At 37.6% G+C, this 22,205-nt stretch overlaps 1 protein-coding gene across 1 annotated transcript; it reads left to right on the plus strand.

Moving 5' to 3' along the window:
* Positions 1 to 250: 250 nt before the first annotated feature.
* ndr2 (nodal-related 2) lies at positions 251 to 20,392 on the plus strand. The gene is made up of 3 exons (XM_062055852.1): positions 251 to 497; positions 13,671 to 14,419; positions 20,031 to 20,392. Exons 1-3 carry the CDS (start codon positions 251 to 253, stop codon positions 20,181 to 20,183), a joined length of 1,149 nt encoding a protein of 382 aa, XP_061911836.1. The 3' UTR covers positions 20,184 to 20,392.
* Positions 20,393 to 22,205: the final 1,813 nt, after the last annotated feature.

The following is a 22,205-nucleotide window of genomic DNA, read 5'->3' on the forward strand; positions in this document are numbered from 1 at the left end:
CTCTATGAGAAACCCTAATAATTAGTTTAAAAAAAAAAAAAAAGCAGCATCCAGTAGGGCTGCCTAATTAGCAGCTGAAAGGCTGATGAGCTGTCAGGTAACACGTCATGGGGACGCATGTCAATTTCCTTTAATGTTCTCAGCTACTTGCTGACATGAAAGCGGGAGGGGTGGTCGTCTGAGGGTATATAAGACACCCCTAAAAAAAAATGCTCCGCATTGGAAGGGATCGTGTCTTATTGGGGGCGTCATGGAGCCGTGGAAGTCACTACTGCTGCTGCTGCTAGTGGTGGTGCCCCTCCTGCAGGCCCGGGCCGGAGCCCCCGGGCAGGGGCAGGGCCGCGCCCGGGGCACGCTGCACCGCTTCCCGCCGGCGCAGGAGCGCGTCGCCGGGCACCACCTGCCCAGCTACATGGTGCACCTCTACCGGAACTTCACCCGGCCCGCGGACGCCGCGGAGCTGGAGGCGGACACGGTGAGGAGTTTGATAGCGAGAGGTAATATTTCCACATTATTTCACGCACTTTTTTCACTTAAAAGGGCGGGGGTGAGCGAGTGAGTGACACCGTGTTGCGACATGTTAAGGGCGGGGAGGGGGGGGCGTATTAGGGGGGGTTGCCAGACGATCTGAGAAGGCTTCAATCCACATCCCACGCGAGTAGGGGGGTCAGCGTGTGAAAAGAGTCCTGCTTTTTTCTGCTTTAATTCTCAAAGCAAACCTCTTTTTTTTTTTTTCACCTTAAATAGCTGAAATGTTGATTGTATATCTCGCCAGACGCCCCCCCTCCTCCTACAAATCTCTTACCGGGGACCAAATCAACAAGTTTCCTTAGTTCTTTTTCCTCCCTTCACACTTGTCCTGATTAGATTAGAGCTGCGGATTTGTTGCCGGTGGCACACAAGCGACATCGCACATGGCTGCAAGGTGTTTGCTTTTAGCCGAGGAGGGACCGCGGCGTCCCAGGGACTACCAGGGACTGCCGCGGCCTGTGCAATCTGCCGGGGGTTCGGTTGTTGACTTTTGAGTGGATTAAACAGTTTGATGACGTGATGAGCACTGCGTGATGAGTGAATGCATGCAATTGGTCAAATAATTGAAACGCTTTAATCCTGGAGATTAATTTGAGCCACACCTGAATCTACACCTGGATAAACCCCCCCATGCCAAGAAATGCGTTAAAATGTAATATCGGAAATTATCGGTATCGTTTTGTTATTATCAGTATCGTTTTTTTTTGTTTTTTTAAATTATTTTTTTAATTAAATCCACATAAAAAACACAAGATACACTTACAATTAGTGCACCAACCCAAAAAACCTCCCGCCCCCATTTACACTCATTCACACAAAAGGGTTGTTTCTTTCTGTTATTAATATTCTGGTTCCTACATTATATATCAATATATATCAATACAGTCTGCAAGGGATACAGTCCGTAAGCACACATGATTGTGCGTGCTGCTGGTCCACTAATAGTACTAACCTTTAACAGTTAATTTGACAAATTTTCTATGTAACTGTTTTTATATTGTTTTACTTTCTTTTTTATTCAAGAAAATGTTTTTAATTTATTTATCTTATTTTATTTGATTCATTTTTTTTTTTTAAAAAAGTACCTTATCTTCACCATACCTGGTTGTCCAAATTAGGCATAATAATGTGTTAATTCCACGACTGTATATATCGGTTGATATTGGTATCGGTTGATATCGGTATCGGTAATTAAAGAGTTGGACAATATCGGCATATCAGATATCGGCAAAAAGCCATTATCGGACATCCCTAATAAATGGGCTTTGTTGTCAATTTAACATACATCTTAAATATCAATTCAAAGTTATCACATTATGTAATTGTGTGGTTTTCTACACCAAAATACCCCAAAACGGACAAGCGGTAGGAAATGGATGGATGGATGGAAAATTAATCTATTTATTATTAAATTAGATTCTGGCGCGCTACCTTCCACATTTTTCACCCGATTCAAACCGTTCCGACTTCAAACTGTTCAGCCTATACGGTAAATGGCGGGCTTTCCCTTGACAAATTCCAAAAAAATATTTCCAGATTTCCCAGAATTCCAGGTTTTCCGGGACATTTTTCCCAATCAAAATGAATTGGCCATTTTTCAAACTTCCACCATTTTTCACATTTTTCAACCATTCCACCTTCAACACATTCCACTCATCCTGGACATTCCAAACTATCATTTTTCCAGGTTAATTTTTTTTTTCAGGAATTCCGAAAAATTCCCGTTATTTCAGACCCTTTTTTCCGGCGACTACTCCTTCCACATTTTTCACATTTTTCAACCATTCCACCTTCAACACATTCCACTCATCCTGGACATTCCAAACTATAATTTTTCCAGGTTAAATTTTTTTTTCAGGAATTCCGAAAAATTCCTGTTATTTCAGACCCTTTTTTCCGGCGACTACTCCTTCCACATTTTTCACATTTTTCAACCATTCCACCTTCAACACATTCCACTCATCCTGGACATTCCAAACTATAATTTTTCCAGGTTAAATTTTTTTTTCAGGAATTCCGAAAAATTCCTGTTATTTCAGACCCTTTTTTCCGGCGACTACTCCTTCCACATTTTTCAACCCACTTCAACCGTTCCACCGTCCAAACGTTCTTCTTAATCAGGACAAAAAACAAAGTTGTTTTGGTTAGATTCCACTCATCCTGGACATTCCAACTATCATTTTTCCAGGTTAAAAAAAATTCCAGGAATTCCGAAAAATTCCCGTTATTTCAGACCGATTTTTTGACCCTTTTTTCTGGCGACTACTCCTTCCACATTTTTTAACCCACTTCAACCGTTCCACCGTCCAAACCTTCTTCTTAATCAGGACAAACAACAAAGTTGTTTTTGTTACATTCCACTCATCCTGGACATTCAAACTATCATTTTTCCAGGTTAAAAAAAAATTCCAGGAATTCAGAGAAATTCCTGTTATTTCAGACCCTTTTTTGACCCTTTTTTCTGGCGACTACTCCTTCCACATTTTTCAACCCACTTCAAGGATAAATGGGCTTTGTTGTCAATTTAACATACATCTTAAATATCAATTCAAAGTTATCACATTATGTAATTGTGTGGTTTTCTACACCAAAATACCCCAAAAGGGACAAGCGGTAGAAAATGGATGGATGGATGGAAAATTAATCTATTTATTATTAAATTTATTCTACAGATTCTGGCGCGCTACCTTCCACATTTTTCACCCGATTCAAACCGTTCAGACTTCAAACTGTTCAGCCTACACGGGAAATGGCAGGCTTTCCCTTGACAAATTCCAAAAAAATATTTCTACATTTCCCAGAATTCCAAAAATCAAAATTAATTGGCCATTTTTTCGAACTTCCACCATTTTTCACATTTTTCAACCGATTCAAACCATTCCACCTTCAACACATTCCACTCATCCTGGACATTCCAAACTATCATTTTTCCAGGTTAAATTTTTTTTTCAGGAATTCCGAAAAATTCCCGTTATTTCAGACCCTTTTTTGACCCTTTTTTCTGGCGACTACTCCTTCCACATTTTTCAACCCACTTCAACCGTTCCACCGTCCAAACGTTCTTCTTAATCAGGACAAAAAACAAAGTTGTTTTTGTTACATTCCACTAATCCTGGACATTCAAACTATCATTTTTCCAGGTTCCAAAAAAATTCCAGGAATTCCGAAAAATTCCCGTTATTTCAGACCCTTTTTTGACCCTTTTTTCCGGCGACTACTCCTTCCACATTTTTTAACCCACTTCAACCGTTCCACCATCCAAACATTCTTAAGTTGTTTTTGTTACATTCCACTCATCCTGGACATTCAAACTATCATTTTTCCAGGTTCAAAAAAAATTCCAGGAATTGAGAGAAATTCCTGTTATTTCAGACCCTTTTTTGACCCCTTTTTCTGGCGACTACTCCTTCCACATTTTTCAACCCACTTCAAGGATAAATGGGCTTTGTTGTCAATTGAACATACATCTTAAATATCAATTCAAAGTTATCACATTATGTAATTGTGTGGTTTTCTACACCAAAATACCCCAAAAGGGACAAGCGGTAGGAAATGGATGGATGGATGGAAAATTAATCTATTTATTATTAAATTTATTCTACAGATTCTGGCGCGCTACCTTCCACATTTTTCACCCGATTCAAACCGTTCAGACTTCAAACTGTTCAGCCTATACGGGAAATGGCGGGCTTTCCCTTGACAAATTCCAAAAAAATATTTTTCCAGATTTCCCAGAATTCCAGGTTTTCCGGGACATTTTTCCCAAATCAAAATGAATTGGCCATTTTTTCAAACTTCCACCATTTTTCAAATTTTTAAACCGATTTAAACCATTCCACCTTCAACACATTCCACTCATCCTGGACATTAAAACTATAATTTTTCCAGGTTAAATTTTTTTTTCAGGAATTCCGAAAAATTCCCGTTATTTCAGACCCTTTTTTGACCCTTTTTTCCGGCGACTACTCCTTCCACATTTTTCAACCCACTTCAATTGTTCCACCGTCCAAACGTTCTTCTTAATCAGGACAAAAAACAAAGTTGTTTTTGTTACATTCCACTCATCCTGGACATTCCAACTATCATTTTTCCAGGTTCCAAAAAAATTCCAGGAATTCTGAGAAATTCCCGTTATTTCAGACTCTTTTTTGACCCTTTTTTCTGGCGACTACTCCTTCCACATTTTCCAACCCACTTCAACCCTTCCACCGTCCAAACATTCTTCCTAATCAGGACAAAAAACTAAGTTGTTTTTGTTACATTCCACTCATCCTGGACATTCAAACTATCATTTTTCCAGGTTCAAAAAAATTTCCAGGAATTCAGAGAAATTCCTGTTATTTCAGACCCTTTTTTGACCCCTTTTTCTGGCGACTACTCCTTCCACATTTTTCAACCCACTTCAAGGATAAATGGGCTTTGTTGTCAATTTAACATACATCTTAAATATCAATTCAAAGTTATCACATTATGTAATTGTGTGGTTTTGTACACCAAAATACCCCAAAAGGGACAAGCGGTAGAAATGGATGGATGGATGGAAAATTAATCTATTTATTATTAAATTTATTCTACAGATTCTGGCGCGCTACCTTCCACATTTTTCACCCGATTCAAACCGTTCAGACTTCAAACTGTTCAGCCTATACGGGAAATGGCAGGCTTTCCCTTGACAAATTCCAAAAAAATATTTCTAGATTTCCCAGAATTCCAGGTTTTCCGGGACATTTTTCCCAAATCAAAATTAATTGGCCATTTTTTCGAACTTCCACCATTTTTCACATTTTTCAACCGATTCAAACCATTCCACCTTCAACACATTCCACTCATCCTGGACATTCCAAACTATCATTTTTCTAGGTAAAATTTTTTTTCCAGGAATTCCGAAAAATTCCCGTTATTTCAGACCCTTTTTTTGACCCTTTTTTCCGGCGACTACTCCTTCCACATTTTTCAACTCACTTCAACCCTTCCACCGTCCAAACCTTCTTCTTAATCAGGACAAAAAACTAAGTTGTTTTTGTTACATTCCACTCATCCTGGACATTCAAACTATCATTTTTCCAGGTTCAAAAAAATTCCAGGAATTCCGAAAAATTCCCGTTATTTCAGACCCTTTTTTGACCCTTTTTTACGGCGACTACTCCTTCCACATTTTTCAACCCACTTCAACCGTTCCACCGTCCAAACATTCTTAAGTTGTTTTTGTTACATTCCACTCATCCTGGACATTCAAACTATAATTTTTCCAGGTTCAAAACAATTCCAGGAATTCTGAGAAATTCCCGTTATTTCAGACCCTTTTTTGACCCTTTTTTCTGGCGACCATCCTCCTTCCACATTTTTCAACCCACTTCAACCGTTCCACCGTTCAAACATTCTTCCTAATCAGGACAAAAAACAAAGTTGCTTTGGTTAGATTCCACTCATCCTGGACATTCAAACTATCATTTTTCCAGGTTCAAAAAAATTCCAGGAATTCCGAAAAATTCCCGTTATTTCAGACCCTTTTTTGACCCTTTTTTCCGGCGACTACTCCTTCCACATTTTTCAACCCACTTCAACCGTTCCACCGTCCAAACATTCTTCTTAATCAGGACAAAAAACTAAGTTGTTTTTGTTACATTGCACTCATCCTGGACATTCAAACTATAATCTTTCCAGGTTAAAAAAAAATTCCAGGAATTCAGAGAAATTCCTGTTATTTCAGACCCTTTTTTGACCCTTTTTTCTGAAGACTACTCCTTCCACATTTTTCAACCCACTTCAAGGATAAATGGGCTTTGTTGTCAATTTAACATACATCTTAAAAAGTTATCACATTATGTAATTGTGTGGTTTTCTACACCAAAATTAATCTATTTATTATTCAATTTATTCTCTAGATTCTGGCCCGCTCTACCTTCCACATTGTTCACCCGATTCAAACCGTTCCGACTTCAAACTGTTCAGCCTATACGGGAAATGGCGGGCTTTCCCTTGACAAATTCCAAAAAAATATTTCCAGATTTCCCAGAATTCCAGGTTTTCCGGGACATTTTTCCCAATCAAAATGAATTGGCCATTTTTCAAACGTCCACCCTTTTTCACCCGATTCAAACCATTCCACCCTTCAACACATTCCACTCATCCTGGACATTCAAACTATCATTTTTCCAGGTAAAAAAAAAATTCCAGGAATTCAGAGAAATTCTCGTTATTTCAGACCCTTTTTTTGACCCTTTTTTCCGGCCACATTTTTCAATCCACTTCAACCGTTCCACCGTCCAAACATTCTTCTTAATCAGGACAAAAAAACAAAAAATTCCTGGTTGTCCCGAAATTTCAGGAATTCCTTAATACCATTAATTCAACATTTCTCGACCGATTTGAAAAATTCCAACACCAATTCAGAACATTCAAGTCTTTCAACATTTTCTTAAAAAATTCCTGCTTTTCTCGAAATCCCCAAATTTCCATGAAATTCCCTTGGAAATGAATGCGACATTTTTCAAAGTTCCACAATTCCCACATTTTGTATCCGATTCAAACCTTTTCAACTTCAAAATATTCAGCTTGTTCAGGAATAGTGTGCTCTACTTCAACAATTAGTCATTTTGAAGTTCAACTTCAGCATTGGACCATTCAGGAATTGCTTCATCTAGTTATTATATAATATTTTGACATTAACAGTAGGTACTAGGGTTGTCTCATACCAATATTTTGGTACCAAAATGTATTTTGATACTTTTCGATACTTTTCTAAATAAAGGGGACCACAAAAAAATTTCATTATTGGGTTTATTTTAACAAAAAATCTCACACATGTTTCTCATTGCAATCGAAGAACAGTTTTGTCCTTAAATAAAATAGTGAACATACTAGACCAGGGGTATCAAACTCATTTTAGATGGGGGGCCACATGGAGAAAAATCTACTCTCAAGTGGGCCGGACTGGTAAAATCACGGCATGATAACCTAAAAATAAAGACAACTTCAGATTGTTTTCTTTGTTTAAAAATAAAACAAGCACATTCTGAAATTGTACAAATAATGTTGTTGTTTTTTGCAATTACCTGTTGCGGTTAGTAGTATACATACTTTGTTTGTCGTTATTTATATTTTCTGAATAAATTATGTGATATGTTCATCAGTCAGCTCATTGGTGTTCATTTTCAATCTATCAAGATACAAAAATTATATCAAAATCAAATTACAGGATGTTATTTATGTAGTTTGATCATTTTCCTCGACTGGTGTACTAATATTATGTGGTTTATTTTGTACATATGTAGCATCATACAAAGATACAAAGAATTGCTATTGCGACATCCAGTGGACACATTTAGAACAGCTGTTTCTTTCATTCAAAAATTTCAGGTTAATTTCTATACTTAGCAAAATCATCCCGCGGTCCGGATGAAACCGGTTCGCGGGCCTGATCCGGCCCTCGGGCCGTACGTTTGACACCCCTGTACTAGACAACTTGTCTTTTAGTAGTAAGTAAGCAAACAAAGGCTCTTAATTTGTCTGCTGGCGTATGCAGTAACAGTTATCATTCTATTATTTTGTCAAAGTTATAAAGGACAAGCTGTAAAAAATATTATTAATCAACTTGTTCATTCACTGTTAATATCTGCTTACTTTCTCCTTTAACATGTTCTATCTACACTTCTGTTAAAATGTAATAATTACTTATTCTTCTGTTGTTTGGATACTTTGTGGATGATACCACAAATGTAGGTATCGATCCGATACCAAGTAGTTACAGGATCATACATTGGTCATAATTTAAGTTCTCATGTGTCCAGGGATGTATTTACTGAGTTTATGAATACAATATGATTTTTTTTTTTTTTTTTAAAGATTTTGTGACGATAAAAAATATTGATGTAATCATAGTTGTATCGACTAGATACGCTCTTGTACTTGGTATCATTGCAGTGGATGTCAGGTAATAGATCCACCCATGGCATGTTTACTTTGTGACGCCGGTGAGCTATTGTGTCCTCCCACGGTGTGTAGTGAAACATGTTTAGCTATTCCTCGTCCTGCAGGGATGATACTTGTAAGAAACGTACTTTATTTGTCGCCATGGAGACCAGGCTTAGTGATTTAGAAGTAGCTAAAACACTGCCGACTGCGGATGGACATTAGCCTCTAGCTAGCTAGCCATGTTTTAAAGCACCTCTTCCGTTTCAGTGTTATAACTTCACCTTTATCGTTAGTTTTTAAGCCAAAATGCGTCCATTCTCCCCTTTCTGTCTACACACTGTGTCTGCTTGTAAGTACTCTGTGACTGTGCGCTGCCGAACATGCTCCTCGGCTCGTAAACCCAGCAATGTCGTGACGTGACGACGATTCAATTTAGAATTCTTGGTTGTCGATATTATCTTTTTCGAAAGATACGATCCGAAACGTTTCAGTGAGTTGAAATCGATCCGGTAACTTTGTAGCAAAAATAAATAAATTAAAAATCGACCTACTGGATATTGGACACTGCAGGTGACGTTTCCTGTGTGTTATTTCTTGTAAGGGAATTATATAAAAATGAATTATGAATACAAACAAGCAAGTAAACAATTAATGGACAATTAATGCATTCATTCATTGGAATAAAGTGCAACCAACCAACCTCTTATTATCAATATTCAAGCAATGTATAATAAAACTGCAGTCAGCAAAAATTTTACCAGTAGGTTTACCTGCTACTTTTACTCTTTTTTTTTTTTGACAGAGAATTAATACAAATACAAAATAAATTAATATGAAAAAAATCAAGCGCAACCAAACCTTTTCAGATCAAATGAGCAGTGGTTTGATCTGCCACTCCTCTCATTTGAATAAACAGCTACGGGGGCAGAGAAAAGTCCCAACAAATGCAAACGCCACGACACAATGACATAAAGCCATAACACAACAACTATAAGCCAAAATACGACAATATAAAGACAGAACCAAAGTGATAGGGGGCACGTTTCGGCGACTCACCAACTTCCTGAAGCGAAAAGTTGAAAACGGTGTAATGAACGAAGTTGGAAAAGTAAATAAAGTGTGACTATTTTATCAGTCATAAATAACTTGTTTTACTTTTTCAAGAATACTAATATTCTGTTAAAGTTGTGTTGTAGCTCTATGTTGTTGTGTAGTGGCTTTTGCAGTCGCGCTGCAGCTGAAAGTTGTTGTGTTGTTGCTTCATATCATCTTGTGGCCTTTGTATTTGTTGCGACCTTTCTGGGCCACCGTAGCTACCGCCATTCCGGTTTTGCCAGCTGATAGCGATGACGTCATAGACGGGTGGACAGACTTGAGTAACGCTTAACGTCCTTATCATTAAAAGTGTTAAACTTCATATACACTACCGTTCAAAAGTTTGGGGTCACCCAAACAATTTTGTGGAATAGCCTTCATTTCTAAGAACAAGAATAGACTAGGGATGTCCGATAATGGCTTTTTGCCGATATCCGATATTCCGATATTGTCCAACTCTTTAATTACAGATACCGATATCAACCGATACCGATACTGATATATACAGTTGTGGAATTAACACATTATTATGCCTAATTTGGACAACCAGGTATGGTGAAGATAAGGTCCTTTTTTTTTAAATTAATAAAATAAAATAAGATAAATAAATTAAAAAAAATTTCTTGAATAAAAAAGAAAGTAAAACAATATAAAATCAGTTACATAGAAACTAGTAATGAATGAAAATTAGTAAAATTAACTGTTAAAGGTTAGTACTATTAGTGGACCAGCAGCACGCACAATCATGTGTGCTTACGGACTGTATACCTTGCAGACTGTATTGATATATATTGATATATAATGTAGGAACCAGAATATTAATAACAGAAGGAAACAACCCTTTTGTGTGAATTAGTGTAAATGGGGGTTGGTGCACTAATTGTAAGTGTATCTTGTGTTTTTTATGTTGATTTAATTAAAAAAAAAACAAAAAAAACAAAAAAAAAAACGATACCGATAATAAAAAAACTGATACCGATAATTTCCGATATTACATTTTAAAGCATTTATCGTCCGATAATATCGGCCGGCCGATATTATCGGACATCTCTAGAATAGACTGTCGAGTTTCAGATGAAAGTTCTCTTTTTCTGGCCATTTTGAGCGTTTAATTGACCCCACAAATGTGATGCTCCAGAAACTCAATCTGCTCAAAGGAAGGTGAGTTTTGTAGCTTCTGTAACGAGCTAAACTGTTTTCAGATGTGTGAACATGATTGCACAAGGCTTTTCTAATCATCAATTAGCCTTCTGAGCCAATGAGCAAACACATTGTACCATTAGAACACTGGAGTGATAGTTGCTGGAAATGGGCCTCTATACACCTATGTAGATATTGCACCAAAAACCAGACATTTGCAGCTAGAATAGTCATTGACCACATTAGCAATGTACAGAGTGTATTTCTTTAAAGTTAAGACTAGTTTAAAGTTATCTTCATTGAAAAGTGCAGTGCTTTTCCTTCAAAAATAAGGACATTTCAATGTGACCCCAAACTTTTGAACGGTAGTGTAAAGTCTGCCGTTCTTAAATCCAATGTGTTTTTTTTTCTTCTGGTATCGACAAAATTGATCGATATCCTTTTAAACAATGCTGAATTGACATGTACAGTATATCTTCCGGAAGGCAAACTTCCGAGCGCAGATCGATGTCGTTGAATCAGAGGAATATAAATCGACAGTGATGGGCAAGCTACGTGGAAAATGTAGTAAGCTAAGCTACAAGTTACTCTCGATTAAATGTTGCGAAGCTACCGGAGAATTGTAGCAAGCAAAAATAGCTTGCTACATCAAAGCTACATTTAATGTCATTTCTATCTATAGACCCACGTGTATAATATCAATGTTAATGTAACAGAGAGTGTACAAAGGAACCCAATAAGGGTTCATTACTATTAACTATCTGTCATTGAGCTGGGGACACCCTACAACTACCTATAGGGGTCCCTCCACCCCACGTATGTATTTAGTTTGCCTTTTCTTTGGCCCACCCTGATAATGTTATTCATTTTCTGTACCTAGAGTAAAAAAAACCCCAGCATCTATCGATAACTTTACAAAAAAATCAATGACGTGGTTTTTTTTTTACAACAGTTGGTAATGGTTATGTGCAGTAAAACTTTTCAGGAACTCAACTCACCTTCATGTGTGTTCCTAAATTTGTGTTCCACGTTTTCAATGAAGAGAACAGTTATGATTTTGGTTTACAGAGCAAACAACTAAAAACTAAGGTCTTGGGCATTGTTTTCTCTAAACGCATACGCGTCTAAATATGGCTCAGGACACGCATTATTGTGGGTTTCCTGGACGTCATTTTAATTACTAAAGCAAAAGAAAAATATACTCTGCGGGAGAGAATCTCTCTACCATTTTTAAGGATGTGTTTTTTTTATTTTTTTTATCGTCAGCTTGAAGCGTCCCTCTGTCTCGGACTCCTTCGTTGTCATGTGACATGAGTGCGTGACTGCTATGATTCGGCTTCCTGGTTTCAATGACCCGCCTTATCTTGCCTATGATTGGCCCGTATGTAATATTTCGCCCTAACCTTAGCCAATTGTGACTCATCGTACGAACACCAACCAGTCATCATAGATTTTCTCCGTATGTATGGATGTTCTCATTCATACAGGTCATTGTATTTTCTTGGTATTTTTTGGGGCCTGGATTTCGCAGTCCATTTTCTCTCTTTGTAGCAACCTCCCTACATGGGTCTAAAAGTAGCTAAACTACAGGTAAAGCTACTCATTAAAAAGTAGCTAAACTACCGTCAATATACTGGAAAATGTAGTTAAGCTACATAGTTTAGCTACATGTAGCTTGTTACTGCCCATCACTGTAAATCGATGTATTGATATATCATTTAATCTTTAAACCACTGGTATGTTATATTTTCTTAAGTTACAAGTATATTTAGTTTTGTGACTTTAAAAAAAAATTTTTTTCAGAGGGCAGTCACTGTACTGTAGTTTTTTATTATTTTGTTGTATTATCTAAAACAATTGGAGTATATAATTTAGACATATGAAATAAAAGTAATAACGTTATGTAATTATAGTCATATATTATATAGAAATTTCACATACAATGTTTTTTAAAAAATTTTTAAATAGTGTATGATCTAAAAGTGTTAATTAAAAGTTATATTTTTAAATTTCACATTAACCGTATATAGGTATAATATTTATAATAATATTTATCATCAAAGGAAACTTTTTGTTGTTATATTATTTAAATAATATTTTTTTATTAGTTGGGAGCATATTAAATGTATTCTATTTTTCGTATGTTATTACTTTTGCATTTTATATTATCTTATATTATAAATATTTACTTAGTTTTGTGACTCTTTAAAGGCAAACATTGCCAGCATTATTTTATGTATTTTGTTCAGAGGAAAGCCACTGTAGTTCTTTTTGTTTGTTATTAAAAAAAAGAAAAAAAAAGTGAAGTACAGTACAATATTTTGGGGGGCATTTTTTAACAAAAAAAATGTCTTCTGTACTTTATTTCCTTATAATACAAGTAATCATTCATATTTACGGTAGTTTAGAGGAAAATGTCAACATTAGCATTGAATATTTTTTAAAGAAAGTCATAGTTTTACTGACTTTTGAAAATCATTGTTATATTTATAACAATATTTATTTTAAAATTGTTTGAATTTATTACAATATTTTTTGGGGGGAGAGGCTTATTGACTTTTTAAAAAAAAGTGTTTTCTTACATTACAATTATTCATACATATTTACAGTAGTTTAGAGAATTGGAGGAAAATATCAACATTAGCATCAAATATTTTTAAAGGGAAGTCATTATAGGTCAGGTTTTTATTGTTGCATTATTGGAGATATTCCTAAACAATTTTTCAAGTATATTACAATGTTTTTGTCTAATTGTCATTATATTCACTTATTAAAAATAATGCACATTTCGTTTTTGACGTTTAAAAAAACAATGTTTCCTTAAACAGAATACAAATATTAAACATACTGTACTATAGATTTTGTGACTTTTTGGTTGGGATGTTTTAGTGAAAGTTTTTTTTCTGATATTTCATGATACTTTATTTCATGATCAACTAGAATAAATATTATTTTTTTAAAAATGAAATTTTCTTACTTCCTCACTTCAGGGCTGGTGCACAAGCACGGGCGCTGGGCGGCAACCTTTGACCTCCACGCCCTCCTGGCAGTCCACCAGATCCAGGCGGCCGAGCTGAGGGTCCGCTTCTCTCCGGCCGCTTCCAACGTGTCCGTGGCCGTGTACCACCAGCACGGCCCGCAGTGCAAGGCGGTGCCGAGGGCCTGCAAGGAGCACCCCCAGCAGCTGGTGGGCCTCCTCACGGAGTCCGCCTTGGTCTCCTCCTCCCACAGCTGGAGGGTCTTCAACATGACGGGCCCGCTCCTAAGCTGGCTCCAGGAGAAATCCGCCTTCATTCGCCGCAAAAGAGCGTCCAGGAGGAGAAAGGCGGAGCTCCCTGACTCCAGCAGGGAGCAGGAAGTGAGCCACCGAGCCTTGCTGGTCATCTTCTCCCGCACCGCCTCGGACCAGGACTCCAAAGCCAAAGCCAGCCTTCTCCACACGGCGGAACGCTCCAAGTTCTTGGCCCCGGCAGAAATCAAAAAGCCACGTTGGCCCCCCAAGCGGAGGAGAAGCAAACGAGGACAGAGGGAACAGATGGCGAGGAGCCCGCCAGCGTCTAAAAGGGGAACGGTGGACAAGACTCTGTGCCGCAGAGTGGACATGCAGGTGGACTTTAATCAGATCGGATGGGGGTCCTGGATCATCTTCCCTAAAAGATACAACGCTTATCGATGTGAGGGGTCCTGCATTGGACCGGTGGGTGCGGATTTGAACCCGACCAATCACGCTTACATGCAGGTAAGATGACCACTTGTGTTCCTTTGTTCCATGTTTTCACCTGTAACCGTTGGGGTTGCCCAATTTTTCGATTAAAAATATGGCTGACGATAGCGCTTTTGTATCGCGATAATTAGAGATGTCCGAAATTATCGGTATCGGTTCGGAAATTATGGGCATCGGTTTCAAAAAGTAAAATTTATGACTTTTTAAAACGCCACTGTGTACACGGACGTAGGGAGAAGTACAGAGTATGGATGTCCGATAATGGCTTTTTGCCGATATCCAATATGCCGATATTGTCCAACTCTTTAATTACCGATATCAACCGATACCGATATCAACCGATATATACAGTCGTGGAATTAACACATTATTATGCCTAATTTGGACAACCAGGTATGGTGAAGATAAGGTCCTTTTTAAAAAAATGAATCAAATAAAATAAGATAAATAAATTAAAAACATTTTCTTGAATAAAAAAGAAAGGAAAACAATATAAAAACAGTTACATAGAAACTAGTAATTAATGAAAATTTGTAAAATTAACTGTTAAAGGTTAGTACTATTAGTGGACCAGCAGCACGCACAATCATGTGTGCTTACGGACTGTATCCCTTGCAGACTGTATTGATATATATTGATATATAATGTAGGAACCAGAATATTAATAACAGAAAGAAACAACCCTTTTGTGTGAATGAGTGTAAATGGGGGAGGGAGGTTTTTTGGGTTAGTGCACTAATTGTAAGTGTATCTTGTGTTTTTTATGTGGATTTAATTAAAAAAAAAAAACAAAAAAAAAACAACAATATTGATAATTAAAAAACCGATACCGATAATTTCCGATATTACATTTTAACGCATTTATCGGCCGATAATATCGGCAGACCGATATTATCGGACATCTCTAGTACAGAGCGCCAATAAACCTTAAAGGCACTGCCTTTGCGTGCCGGTCCATTCCCATAATACCTATGGCTTTTCACACACACAAATGAATGCAAGGCATACTTGGTCAACAGCCATACAGGTCACACTGAGGGTGGACGTATAAACAACTTTAACACTGTTACAAATATGCGGCACACTGTGAACCCACACCAAACAAGAATGACAAACACATTTCGGGAGAACATCCGCACCGTAACACAACATAAACACAACAGAACAAATACCCAGAATCCCTTGCATCACTAACTCTTTCGGGACTACAATATACACCCCCCGCTACTACCTCCCCCGCTTCCCCCCCCACACACACACACCTCAACCCTGCCCACCTCAACCTCCTCCAGCATGTCCCAAATTCCAAGCTGCTGTTTTGAGGCATGTTTAAAAAAAAAAAGCACTTTGTGACTTCAATAATAAATATGGCAGTGCCATGTTGGCACTTTTTTTCCATAACTTGAGTTGATTTATTTTGGTAAACCTTGTTACATTGTTTAATGCATCCAGCGGGGCATCACAACAAAATTAGGCATAATAATGTGTTAATTCCACGACTGTATATATCGGTATCGGTTGATATCGGAATCGGTAATTAAGAGTTGGACAATATCGGATATCGGCAAAAAAGCCGTTATCGGACAGCTCTACTTATTTGTGTTTGATTGTATCTAGGGATGTCCGCATTTATCGGCCGATAAATGCGTTAAAATGTAATATCGGAAATTATCGGTATCGTTTTTTTATTATCTGCATCGTTTTTTTATTTTTATTTTTATTAAATCAACATAAAAAACACAAGATACACTTACAATTAGTGCACCAACCCAAAAAACCTCCCTCCCCCCATTTCTTTCTGTTATCAATATTCTGGTTCCTACATTATATATCAATATATATCAATACAGTCTGCAAGGGATACAGTCCGTAAGCACACATGATTGTGCGTGCTGCTGGTCCACTAATAGTACTAACCTTTAACAGTTAATTTTACTCATTTTAATTAATTACTAGTTTCTATGTAACTGTTTTTATATTGTTTTACTTTCTTTTTTATTCAAGAAAATGTTTTTAATTTAGTTATCTTATTTTATTATTATTTTTAAAAAGTACCTTATCTTCACCATACCTGGTTGTCCAAATTAGGCATAATAATGTGTTAATTCCACGACTGCATATATCGGTTGATATCGGTATCGGTTGATATCGGTATCGGTAATTAAAGAGTTGGACAATATCGGAATATCGGATATCGGCAAAAAGCCATTATCGGACATCCCTACTAATTTTGTTGTGATGCCCCGCTGGATGCATTAAACAATGTAACAAGGTTTTCCAAAATAAATCAACTCAAGTTATGGTAAAAAAATGCCAACATGGCACTGCCATATTTATTATTGAAGTCACAAAGTGCATTATTTTTTTTTAACATGCCTCAAAACAGCAGCTTGGAATTTGGGACATGCTCTCCCTGAGAGAGCATGAGGAGGTTGAGGTGGGTGGGGTTGGGGGGGGGGGGTTAGGTAGGGGGTAGCGGGGGGGTGTATATTGTAGCGGGGGGGTGTATATTGTAGCGTCCCGGAAGAGTTAGTGCTGTAAGGGGTTCTGGGTATCTGTCCTGTTGTGTTTATGTTGTGTTACGGTGCGGATGTTCTCCCGAAATGTGTTTGTCATTCTTGTTTGGTGTGGCGCATATTTGTAACAGTGTTAAAGTTGTTTACATGGCTACCCTCAGTGTGACCTGTATGGCTGTTGACCAAGTATGCATTGCATTCACTTGTGTGTGTGAAAAGCCGTAGATATTATGTGATTGGGCCGGCACACAAAGGCAGTGCCTTTAAGGTTTATTGGCGCTCTGTACTTCTCTCTACGTCCGTGTACACAGCAGCGTTTTAAAAAGTCATACATTTTACTTTTTGAAACCGATGCCAATAATTTCCGATATTACATTTTAAATGCATTTATCGGCCGATAATATCGGCAGCCCGATATTATCGGACATCTCTAGTTAGTTTGTATGTTTAGCACCTAGCAATGCTGCTGATGCTCGGCTTCCAAAACGTATTTACTCATCCTCTTTGTGTTCGGGCTCAAAATTATAAGGTCCTGGATCATATTTCCCAAAGTAGTCGTTGTTGGCTCTCCCAAATTCTGCTTGATTAGCATTGTTGTTGATGGGGAAGGGATCTGTGGTTACTCCTGCCTGCTACGTCACGGCTCATGTGACTGGCTTCCTTATTAACTCTCAATATGGCTCTGGAATCACCGTGAGATTGATATTATTTTGACAATATCTATTTATCTGTAAATTTGGAAGTCTTTTGGTGTTACAAATGATATGATAATAGCTTCAATGTGGAGGGAACTTGTTTTTCCACTCTACTGGTACTTTAAAAGGAGCAGCGACTTCAGTGACAGACTTTAGTTTCACTATTTGCTACAACTCACCAGTAATCCTGCCCCGAATGCGGACTCGCAGGCAAAGTCTGCGTGCTTCAAGAGGTGTCCTGGAATGGTTTTCACTTCACAGGTGTGCTGGAAGCTCATTGAGAGAATGCCAAGAGGGTGGCTATTTTGAAGAAACTAGAATATAAAACATGTTTTCAGTTATTTCACCTTTTTTTTGTTGAGTACATAACTCCACATGTGTTCATTCATAGTTCTGATGCCTTTAGTGACAATCTACAATGTAAATAGTCATGAAAATAAAGAAAACGCATTGAATGAGGAGAAGGTGTGTCCAAACTTTTGGCCTCTACTGTATGTGTATGTGGGTACATTGTGTGATGTATTATATTGAAACTTTATACATGTTTGAAATAAACACGTAGGGAGAAGTACAGAGCGCCAATAAACCTTAAAGGCACTGCCTTTGCGTGCCGGCCCAGTCACATAATATCTACGGCTTTTCACACACACAAGTGAATGCAAGGCATACTTGATCAACAGCCATACAGGTCACACCGAGGGTGGACGTGTAAACAACTTTAACACTGTTACAAATATGCGGCACACTGTGAACCCACACCAAACAAGAATGACAAACACATTTCGGGAGAACATCCGCACCGTAACACAACATAAACACAACAGAACAAATACCCAGAACCCATTGCAGCACTAACTCTTCCGGGACGCTACAATATACACCCCCCCGCTGCCTCCCCACCTCAACCTCCTCATGCTCTCTCAGGGAGAGCATGTCCCAAATTTCAAGCTGTTGTTTTGAGGCATGTTAAAAAAATTAATTCACTTTGTGACTTCAATAATAAATATGGCAGTGCCATGTTGGCATTTTTTTTAGGGATGTCCGATAATGGCTTTTTGCCGATATCCGATATGCCGATATTGTCCAACTCTTTAATTACCGATACCGATATCAACCGATATATACAGTCGTGGAATTAACACATTATTATGCCTAATTTGGACAACCAGGTATGGTGAAGATAAGGTACTTTTTAAAAAAATGAATCAAATAAAATAAGATAAATAAATTAAAAACATTTTCTTGAATAAAAAAGAAAGTAAAACAATATAAAAACAGTTACATAGAAACTAGTAATTAATGAACATTTGTAAAATTAACTGTTAAAGGTTAGTATTATTAGTGGACCAGCAGCACGCACAATCATGTGTGCTTACGGACTGTATCCCTTGCAGACTGTATTGATATATATTGATATATAATGTAGGAAGCAGAATATTAATAACAGAAAGAAACAACCCTTTTGTGTGAATGAGTGTAAATGGGGGGAGGGAGGTTTTTTGGATTGGTGCACTAATTGTAAGTGTATCTTGTGTTTTTTATGTGGATTTAATAAAAAAACAAACAAACAAAAAAAAAAACAGATACCAATAATTTCTGATATTACATTTTAACGCATTTATCGGCCGATAATATCGGCAGACCGATATTATCGGACATCTCTAATTTTTTATTTATTTTGGAAAACCTTGTTACATTGTTTAATGCATCCAGCGGGGCATCACAACAAAATTAGGCATAATAATGTGTTAATTCTACGACTGTATATATCAGTATCGGTTGATATCGGAATCGGTAATTAAGAGTTGGACAATATCGGAATATCGGATATCGGCAAAAAAGCCATTATCCGACATCTCTAGTATTTATCATTAACCATCTGGAATGTACTTATGCAGTCTTTAAGTCGAATTAGCATGATAATTGTTTTTGGCGGCACCTGATGGCCAAAATAATTCATAAGGTTAAGCTCATGACTCAGTATGTTGAATGATGCGGACACATTTGTTACTAGATACATCCTAATACGCTTCTGCCTTGGAGATTTTGTATGTGTAAGTAATATGCAACTATAATTATGTGATACTTGTCTATATTGACAAATGTGCTGTTTTAGACTTCGCTATTGTTGGATGAAAGGACACGTATTACGAACGTCTAGCTTGTGTGCTTAGCTGTTGTGTAACTGCTAGTATCCTATTAACCTTTAGTAAACAAGTCAAATGCAAGAAAATACCAACCTTGCGTGCCTATCGGAGGACATTTAGATGTCTTATTTCACAATCCGATACTTATTTTTTGGCTGACATCAGACCGATACCAGTATTGGATCAGGACATCTCTTAACTGAACGGACGGGTACGGCCAAGGTTCGCGGGTCGACTGAACCCTGTCTTGTCGTCTTTGTCTTCCTAGAGTTTACTCAAGCATTACAAGGAGGACAAGGTGGCGGCGCCTTGCTGCGCTCCCAACAAAATGAGCCCGCTCAGCATGCTCTACTACGAGAACGGCGAGATGCTCCTGCGCCATCACGAGGACATGATCGTGGACGAGTGCGGCTGCCAGTGACAAAAACGTGCTGTGGGAACAAACTATTTTTTTTTTTACATTTATTTTAATCACTCTGAAGCTCTTTTTGTTGTCGCCAGGCACTGTTATGACTGCTGCTGATCCCTCCGTGCAGAAATAGGATGAGTGAAGCACGAGTCATTTCAAGAAGTGCTGAAATACAACACACTGTTCTCTCCTTTTAACTTATCCATTTTGGTCATGCAAACATGTTGAATATTGCAGCACTGTTTTTTTTTTAACATGTATCTGTAAATTAATGTATATTTATTGTGAATATTAAAAAAATATGTATTTATGTACATTTTGTTTAGTTATTTATGCCCTGGGAGATGATCTAATTTCACCTATTTGGGGTAAAAATACTTTTTGCAAACAAGTAATTATAGTCTGCAAATGATGTGCCGTTGTTGAGTGTCGGTGCTGTCTAGAGCTTGGCAGAGTAACAATGTTATGCTCTAGCCGGTAGCTAATTGCTTTGTAGATGTCGGAACATGGTATGTCGTGATACCAATATGCCGACGACAGCGGGAGGCAGTATGCAGATGAAAAGGTATGCTAAAACCAAAAATAAACAAAAGTTGAGTGCCCCTAAGAAAAGGCATTGAAGCTTAAGGAACGAAACTAGAAACTGAACTGGCTACAAAGTAAACAAAAACAGAATGCTGGACGACAGCAAAGACTTACAGCGTGTTGAGCAAAGACGGCGTCCACAATGTACATCCGAACATGACGTGACAAATCACCAATATCCCCACAAAGAAAAAGAACTGAAATATTCTTGATTGCTAAAACAAAGTAGATGCGGGAAATATCGCTGAAAGGAAGACATGAAACTGCTACAGGAAAATACCATAAAAAAGAGAAAAAGCCACCAAAATAGGAGTGCAAGAAAAGAAGTAAAACACCACACACAGGAAAACAGCAAAAAAACTCCAAATAAGTCAGGGCGTGATGTGACAGGACACCTACTTTGAGACAAGAGCTATAGTGATGCATGCTTGGTTATCCAACAATTGCGACAACAACTTTTTACTGGCAACTGAGTTTTTTTTAACATGTATCTGTAAATTAATGTATATTTATTGTGAATATTAAAAAAATATGTATTTATGTACATTTTGTTTAGTTATTTATTAGGGACGCTAGTGTGCCGTGAGATACAGTCTGGTGTGCCGTGGGAGATGATCTAATTTCACCTATTTGGGGTAAAAATACTTTTTGCAAACAAGTAATTATAGTCTGCAAATGATGTGCCGTTGTTGAGTGTCGGTGCTGTCTAGAGCTTGGCAGAGTAACAATGCTATGCTCTAGCCTGTAGCTAATTGCTTTGTAGATGTCGGAACATGGTATGTCGTATGCCGACGACAGCGGGAGGCAGTATGCAGACGTAAAGGTATGCTAAAACCAAAAATAAACAAAAGTTGAGTGCCCCTAAGAAAAGGCATTGAAGCTTAAGGAACGAAACTAGAAACTGAAATGGCTACAAAGTAAACAAAAACAGAATGCTGGACGACAGCAAAGACTTACAGCGTGTTGAGCAAAAACGGCGTCCACAATGTACATCCGAACATGACGTGACAAATCACCAATATCCCCACAAAGAAAGAGAAAAAGAACTGAAATATTCTTGATTGATAAAACAAAGTAGTTGCGGGAAATATCGCTGAAACTGCTACAGGAAAATACCAACAAAAGAGAAAAAGCCACCAAAATAGGAGTGCAAGAAAAGAAGTAAAACACCACACACAGGAAAACAGCAAAAAACTCCAAATAAGTCAGGGCGTGATGTGACAGGTGGTGACAGTACACCTACTTTGAGACAAGAGCTATAGTGATGCATGCTTGGTTATGCTTTAAAGTCATATCCAACAATTGCGACAACGACTTTTTACTGGCAACTGAGTTTTTTTTTAACATGTATTTGTAAATTAATGTATATTTATTGTGAATATTAAAAAAATATGTATTTATGTACATTTTGTTTAGTTATTTATTAGGGACGCTAGTGTGCCGTGAGAT

This window comes from Entelurus aequoreus, linkage group LG08, assembly GCF_033978785.1.
Source record: "Entelurus aequoreus isolate RoL-2023_Sb linkage group LG08, RoL_Eaeq_v1.1, whole genome shotgun sequence".
NCBI classification, from domain to species: Eukaryota; Metazoa; Chordata; class Actinopteri; order Syngnathiformes; family Syngnathidae; genus Entelurus; species Entelurus aequoreus.